The 8103-nt window shown below is 45.9% G+C and overlaps 1 protein-coding gene across 1 annotated transcript in view; it reads left to right on the top strand.

Moving 5' to 3' along the window:
• The first annotated feature begins 1267 nt into the window (after positions 1-1267).
• Positions 1268-8103, top strand: part of AOAH (acyloxyacyl hydrolase (neutrophil)) — an 82403-nt gene continuing 75567 nt past the window's right edge. The window contains exons 1-2 of the mRNA XM_010293557.1: positions 1268-1299; positions 1735-1889. Of these exons, the coding sequence (XP_010291859.1) occupies positions 1268-1299; positions 1735-1889 (187 nt within the window). The remainder of the gene's footprint in view (positions 1300-1734; positions 1890-8103) is intronic.

Raw genomic sequence — 8103 nt, 5'->3', positions numbered from 1 at the left:
GGCCTGATCCCTGTGTGGTCGTGTTGATCTGCAGGAATGTCTGAAGATTTGGCAGGGAATCACTGATTTTAATATATTCTCTCTTTTGCCTTTTACAACACCGTTTACAAGTCTCCTTTAATTATGCCTGGGAAGCATGCAGGGATGCCAAATGAGACAGGCTCCTCATGGCCCTTTAGCAGCCCATGTCAACACCCTGCCCAATTCTGAAAGAGCCAGGCAAGGAGTGGAGAGGAAGGACAAGTACGTACAGCCCTCTGGGAGGGTAAGAGACTTACCCAGGATTATACAAAAAGGCAGAGGCAGAGGTGGGATGTAGCTTTGGCCCTCCAGTGCCTCAGTCCTACATCATACCCTTATAGCCATCCTTGCGTCCACCTTGTCTGGGATTTAGCTGTTTGGACTTGCTCCACCTCTGAAGTGACATCATTTAAACATGTTTTACTCTCTGCCTTTGCTTTAGTCTGGGGAACAACTGTTTTCTGCCTTATCTGGGGGAATTAAAAAAAAAAAAAATAGAGACAGGGAAACCTTTAGTTGTTGTGACTGCCAAAGACGGAAAAGCTCAGGATTTTTCAAGCCTCGCAGGCAGATGGGGGCTGCAAACAAATACACTCAAAACTGATGAGAGCAGGGGTTCAGCTCCCACTGCTGCCCTTACTCGGGCAGCTGCCTCCCGTCCCCCTGGCTCGACCCTGGCAGAACCGAAGCCCCAGCGAAACCCCGGCGTGGGAGCCCCATCCCTCCCACCCCCAGCGGCTCTGGCCCAAGCGGCCTCTTTCTTTTATTTTTCATGCCCGGTCCTCCCGAACAGAAACCCTGGTCGAAAACCTTACAGGAGCAGCCGGAGATATTTTTTTTCTCTTTTCTGCGGAGGAGGGCAGAAGGAGCGGAGTGGCGGGGTTGTAGAGTTGGTTTTTTTTTTTTTTTCTTTTTGCAACACTAGTTGTTCAGGGGAGTGTCTTGCGTTATTAATGCTGAGTGGCTCCGGCAACTACTGTGGTTTAAGGTCGTTAGTCATCCGCTGCTACCGCAGGAGACACGGGAGCGCTGAGCCAGAGCTGTTCATGCAACCCTCTTGGTCCTCCCAGGCCAGCAGGTTGGGAAGAGCCGCAATTTTTTTTTTTTTTCTTTTTGCAACACTAGTTGTTCAGGGGAGTGTCTTGCGTTATTAATGCTGAGTGGCTCCGGCAACTACTGTGGTTTAAGGTCGTTAGTCATCCGCTGCTACCGCAGGAGACACGGGAGCGCTGAGCCAGAGCTGTTCATGCAACCCTCTTGGTCCTCCCAGGCCAGCAGGTTGGGAAGAGCCGCAATGGGGCAGCGGGGGTGTGTGGGGGTGCAGAGAGCTGCCCGGGGCCGTGGGGGCATCCTCCCTGCCCGGTCACAGGGTGCCCACATGTATGGGACTCACTGGGTTGTGGTGCGTGGCTGCACAGCCACCCCAAAGGGGTGAGAGGGGCTGAGGGGTGTGCGAAGGGCAGGGGCCGGGAGAGGCCCTGTGATGGGTGAGGGGGGGATCCTCCATGCACCCTGTGAGAGGGCAGACATGTGTGTCCCCTCCTGACAAGCGGTCCCTGCATTACGTATAGCTACATAGGTGTGTGCGAGTCTCCTTTCATCTCAGGGAGTCTGTTAATGAGACAAGGATGCAGGATGCTCCCTCAGCTTTAAGGGAATATGGGTCCACGTGTGGCCTTCCCTCCTGATTTCTTCCTTTTTTCCCTTCCTTAGGATGAGGGGGTCTAGGCAAACATTCCTCAATTCATTCTGCATCCTCTGGCTCCTGCTTCTGCTGAAGGCTGCTTCTTCCTCCCCTCTCCCCCATGGAAATGACCCACCACCCCCTTTGCTCCCCTTCGGGCTGTACAAAGGACACACCTGCGTCGGTATGTATTCGGGTTTTGTTTGCCTGCTGGACTAGTTCATTTGTTACTCCACCGGTGAGCTGAGAACTGCTATGCACATCGTAAATCACTCCTTTATCTATTTCAACAGCTGTACTGCAAAATACTCGTAGTCTTTGGCAAAATAACCACTGAAGATTTTGCAAGGCCAGCATGGGGTCTGGAGTTATTTTATGATTTTGTTTTTGAGTGGCTGCTTCCCAAAGTTCATGTTTTTGCTCTGTGGGGAATGGCATCTGAAAAGCTGGCTTTACGTCTGTAGGTCTAGGACCTGGAAACGATGCCTTCTGGGGTCCTGGTGTTTGTTAGGGTTCACGATGCATTTTGCTTAACTGCAGGAAGGCACTTTTCCCTCAGACTCGCCCAGGGTCTCCTCATTGATTTAATTGCCTGGGAAACTATTCTTAAGAATAGTTGGTCCATACTTGGGCCAGAGAGCTTTGTGGTCTGGATGGTCATCCCCGCATAGCCAAGTTGCAAGGACTGTTTCCTCACATTTCCTTTCCTTTTTGCGAGTGCATGTGTCTGTACGCTCCGTACTAAAGTGGGGCGAGGGTGTTTTGGCAATCCTCCTTTTGTGTGAAATTGGTGACTACGGTGATCTCCACAGCAGCTATAGCTGGAGGTATCCTATAGCCTCATCTGACTAAGAGATTCCCAAAGCAAGAGCAGGAACACCTAATTCAATGTGAACTGTAGGTATCTCTGCACCAGAAATGCCCTTGGAGTGAGACTGCATACCTAGAGAGATGCGATAGCTTGTATTTTTTACGTGAGCAAATGTTAAATGATGGATACGTCTTATGCATTATGATCATAATGAGGGTTGGGCTAGATGACCTTTAAAGGTTCCTTCCAACACAAACTGTTCCGTGATTCTAAGATCAAACATTTTATTTTGTCTTCTTTTAGCTTTTCAGGGCACTTCTGTGCTGTAAACATAAACCCTGCCACGGTTCCCCATCCTTCAGCAGGCAATGTTTCTTTTCAGACCAAAATTATTTTCATCATGGCTCAAGGAACACAATTAGAAATAATAATCCTAAGCTTGATAAAAACGGTTATTTGCCTTGCTTCTGAGCTGTCCACAGTGCCCCTGCAGGTTTTGGCGCCGGCGAGGCAGTGTGAACCGAAAGCGGAGCCAAGCCGGGGCGGTGAGGCTCGCGCAGCCCCTGCCAGGGTTCAGCCACCAGCCGGAAAATGAGAGCGAGACGTGAAAAGCAGAAATGGCTGTCGGTGGGGGCCTGGCCTTGTTTGGCCCGGCAGCCACAGAAGCAGTGACTGAGCAGCTGCCAGAGCGAGAGGGAAGTGGTGTTTTTTAAGGGCGAGGTGTTCAGGCAGCTATGGTTTTGATGGAACAGGAAAGGCCGTGAGCGTGCTCTCTTGTAGGATTTTTACTCTGGTGGTTTTTAAGTATGTCAGGTGTGAGCGTTGTCTGCCCTCTCCATCCTGTTGACCCAGCAAGGCTCTAAATTCCCAAGTGACTTCACATTGCATTGAAGTTGCCTTGCACAAGACAAACTGTGCTTCTTTTTCCTCCCAAAAGGAGGACGGCTGCACCAGCCTTGTGCTGGGAGCACCGAGCATCTCCCCGGCGCAGTCGTTCTGTGAGGAGGCACCAAAAGCCCTGCCTCCCGCACCAGTTGCTCTCCCTGAGGTGTCCCTCCAGCTAAAGGCGTCCAGGTGAGCTCGACTCGGGACTGAAACAGAGTGTCCGCACCTTTGTAAACTGCAAGCTAAAAATGAAGCGTGCAGAGCTTGGGCTGGGCCTGGCGGGGAGGGCTGGTGACTGCACGCGGGCAGGCTGCGGCCTGCTGGCCCAGGCGGCCGCCTCAGGGCTTCCACTGGGCAGCTGCTCTCTCGACGACCTCGTGAAGGCACTGACAGGCCGACTGTGTCTCTCCCTTTTCACAAGCGGGAAAGGGAGGCCACGGAGGAGGTTACACTTGCCGTGGCCTGGAGCCGGGGTAACCTCAGGCCTTGCAGGTGATTCGGTGACCGGCCCTCTTAGGAGCAGAACTGAAGCTGAGATCAGCTTCATCTGTAGGATGGAAGATTGTGATTTCCTTTCAACAGCTCAAAACACTCCTGCTTTCACATTGTTACTTGTCTAAAAAAGAAGCAAACTTAATTGCGTTAGAAAAAATTTAGACAGAAGTTTTAATCAGCTTCAGTAACTACAGAAAAAAGTCACGTCATTTTTACCTCACTTTCTTGAAAAATTTGGCTGCTTCATTCAGAGAAAATCTTTCCATAATTGACTTGGTATAAAAATAAAGCAATCAGAAAATGTTCCTACCTAAGAAGGGATTTAATACTACTGCCTTTTAGAACTACAGAAAAGAGGGGGGAGAGAACCTGATGATAATCCTCCCGGCCACAAGATCAAATGTAGCATACCTAAGCAGCTCCTAACCATCTCCGACCTGCTCTTAAATAGATACATGGTCTTTCTTTGGCCCTGCCACTAGAATTTTCCCAACATCTGACAGCCCTTTCTTTCCATCAGTGTTTCCTGCCTCCCCAGGCTGGAAAAATGCCCCTCTTTTTGCATCCTGTGAAATCAGCTCAGGCCCTTCCTCTTGCCATCTTGCATGCTTTGCACGTGATACATTCTTCTGCTATTTCCTTATGGTAGATAAAAGGGCTTCACTAAAGTTTTCCTATATGCAAAAGGCCCATAAAGCTGCTTTTCCTCATGTAAAGACGGATTTTGCTCTGTGCACTGGTTTGGGAGCTGGATGCTAGGTCTGGTTTTAATTTCTGGGTTTGTTACTGACTGGCAGTATGGCTTAAGGGATTTATTCAGGACAAGACCTAGAAACCCTTTTGCTAGGTACAGTCTGACAGTTTCAGTGGGGCAACCTGGGAACAAGATGCTGTGTATTTTTCTCTCAAAAATTTGCTATGAACAAGCCCTTCAGATACTCAGGTCTTTGACTTTCCCCATCTGTTAAACGAGGAAAATACTGCCCATTTCACAGGGCAAGCAAAGTTTTACTGAGGTTAATGTTAGGGTACCCAAAGACAGTAGAGTAACACTGGTAACTGTTGACACTGGTGTTAATGTTTCATCATACCTGAGGTCATGTTCTTTATTTTTCTACTATTTCTGATTAATTTTTAAATGTTTTATTCCACACCTCCCACCACCCCGAATTACGACAGAGGCCTTAAAGGGTCTTTGCAAATTGTCCTGCTGTCTAGCAAAGGAGACTTCATCCAGTAGTATCTGAAGCAACCTCAGGAAAGACAGAAGCTGCCCTGGAGGACGCAGGAAGAAGGGGAGGCACTGAAAGACGGGAGGGAACTGGTGTATTCATCTCTCTTCAACACAGTGAAGAAAGAAAATGTGGGGAATTGTAGATCAGCCAATTAAACATCAATTCCTAGAAAAATCCTGCAATATTTAATAAAACTTTATAAAAGCACCTTCCAAAAGTAAATATGAGTGAGAAAGAGCCTCACTGGATTTATCAAGGAGAAACAGTGTCAGATAGATCTAATTTTCTTTGCTGATGGGATAATGACATGTTGACACAGAATAGGTAATAGATGTTATAGCTGGACTTTAGTAAGTCTTTTGGCACCACCTCAGCACTAATCTAATGTCTGAGATATTATGTGATATGTGATATTGATTAATCTTCTACAGGGCAGGACAAAACTGGTGGGTGGCCTAGTTCAGAGAGTAATTATGAGTGGCTCACTCCCTAAGCAGAAGGATGTACAAAGTGAGGTCTTTCTTGGACCTCTGTTTTGAACAAAGTATCATTCCATATTTTCATAAGCCAGGATAATAAAATAGTGTGCTATTAAATTAGCAGCTCATATGAAGCTGAAAAGGTTTGCAAGTACAATGGAGGGCAGGATTAAATTCAAAACAATCTTGAAAATTTGTACTGCTTGCACCCAAAAAAGATCGTTTCAATATGGGTATGTTGAAGGCACTTCAGCAGAAATAGTCAATGACCAGATGGGTAGCATCCCTAGGGAAGATCATCTGGGTTTGTAGTGGCGCAGTGATGGCATGCTGTCACGAAAAACGCACACACTGTGTACACCAAGACGTGTGAACAGAAGTTAGCTTGCAAGACATGTGAAGTAACCCGCTACCTTTCTCAGCGTTGACGAAGCCTCAGAGGAATTTCTGCCTTCCCTTTTGGGGCTGTGCATCAGTAATGATGCAGAGTGACAGGAGGTTTTGGAGAAAAACAAACGTAAACTATAAAGAAAGATTGAAAAATTAGGATTAATTAGGTAGAGAAGAAAAACTTAAGAAAAGACATGATATCTGTCCTCAGAAACCTTAAAGGGGTGATCCATTCTCCAGGTTCATAACAGCTATGGCAAGAAATAAGAGAAATGGATACCAGTAGGGAGATTCAGGTTAGGAAGAAAATTTTTTAATGCTAGTGATATGTGAGCACTGCCATCAGTTCCTGAGGAGGCTGTAGAAGAGCTCATTAAAGATCTTAACAGATCTGTGTCTACCCTATCCCTTTGGAATGGCATAGATGCCATAGAGCAGCTGCTAGGGCAGATGCTTGTGTAAGATGACTTTGTCCAGGACAGCTTTTCAGGGGTTCTGCACTATGACTGCAAGAACTATTTGCAAATAGCAGGGTTTATTTATTTTCTCCTCAGCAGCAGGCTGCCCTGTGCCTTTTGGCGATTAACTTTGGATGCCCTTTTTGGAATGAGGCAATTAGTCAGGGAGTGCTCGATACAGCCAGCCAGCAGCGCTTTCCATCTTCCTTGCTAGCAAGCGGAGATCCTGTAGGTCAGCAGCCTGGGAAGCAAATTTCCTCATCTTTGTGCTCGATATAATGCCATTCTCAGCAACCTTTGCGGGTGACCTCTTCCATTCACCCATGAGCACATAATTCCTAGCATATGAAGAAGCATGTTTTTAAAACATATTTTCAGCTCTGATTACGTTAAAGAACGGATGTTGCCAAGCTTCCCAGCAGCATAAAACGCCAACCTCGACCTGTGTTGATTTGTGTGATAGTCAATGTCCTCAACAGTTTGCCTCCGTCTAGCTGTGCATGAGCGCGGGGATGAAATATGCCCCGCGGAGTGGCAGCAGGACTGGTGGCGTTTGGAGTTCCCAATAACTTCACACAATGGAACATGCCAAATGGAGTTGGAGGCTTTTAATAACTGCGCTCAGACAAAGTGGCTGTGCACATATTGTCTGGGGAGGCACCATGACAGAACATATAATTTACAGCTCAGTGAGTTCTGTAAAAAGGCCATGTCCAATATCAATGTAACACCACAATGTATTTTACTCTGAAAGGCTGGGAATCGACTTTGATTACAGTTAAACCAGTGCCAAGTCACAGCACCTCTGTTCACTTCACCGACATTGCTCAGTTTACTCAGTGACAAAATTTGGCCTTATGATCAGTAATAAATTTCAAATTTGACCATAACATTTTTTCCTATGATTGGACTTTGGTTAGGAAAAAGCACAGGCAGGTGAGTAGTACAGTAGAGATACTAAAGCAGCTATTAAAATAGGAATATTTTCTACAGGGATTTATATTTTTCAGCAACTGATGGTAAAAATTTCATTTTCAAAATCATCCCAAGTCTTACTGAAGGTTTATGGTTGCAAAATGCAAAAATATCTATTGATCAAAATAAAAAGGTGTGCTTAGCATACTGACATATGTACATGTATGTGTATGTAAATACACAATCATATATATTTATATGTGCATTTGTAGACATGGGTAGTCTTGTATGTTTTGTATTACTAATGCTTACCTTTAGTATAACTCTTCTTTGATAATCTTATTTATTTAGTATTGATTGTCTGTTTCGTTGCTGATTGCCACACTGTGTGTGCCTCCAACTCTTGTTCATATGTTAGCCCTGTACAGAACTTCGGCTTATGTTTAAGGCAATCAGTTTCAGTGGTTTCAGCAACTGTATATTCGAAACAAGTTTTGTGCATTCAAAATCTTAGAACGGTGAAACCTTTGTGACAAGGATGAAGTCCTCCAGTTACATTAATTCCCCCTGCCACCATGCAGGCTTCAGTAAATTTTTAATACCCTTTCCTGATTTGGAAAAGAGAAATATGTTAATGGCACACATACATATATTTTTTTCTATTAATTAATGCAGAAAGCATTTCCATTGGAAATGCCTGGGGTTATAGATTTTGTTAAATAAGGCTCTT

This window comes from Phaethon lepturus, unplaced genomic scaffold (genome assembly GCF_000687285.1).
Source record: "Phaethon lepturus isolate BGI_N335 unplaced genomic scaffold, ASM68728v1 scaffold11008, whole genome shotgun sequence".
Classification (NCBI taxonomy): domain Eukaryota; kingdom Metazoa; phylum Chordata; class Aves; order Phaethontiformes; family Phaethontidae; genus Phaethon; species Phaethon lepturus.
This window is presented reverse-complemented; position numbering and strand designations above follow the sequence as displayed.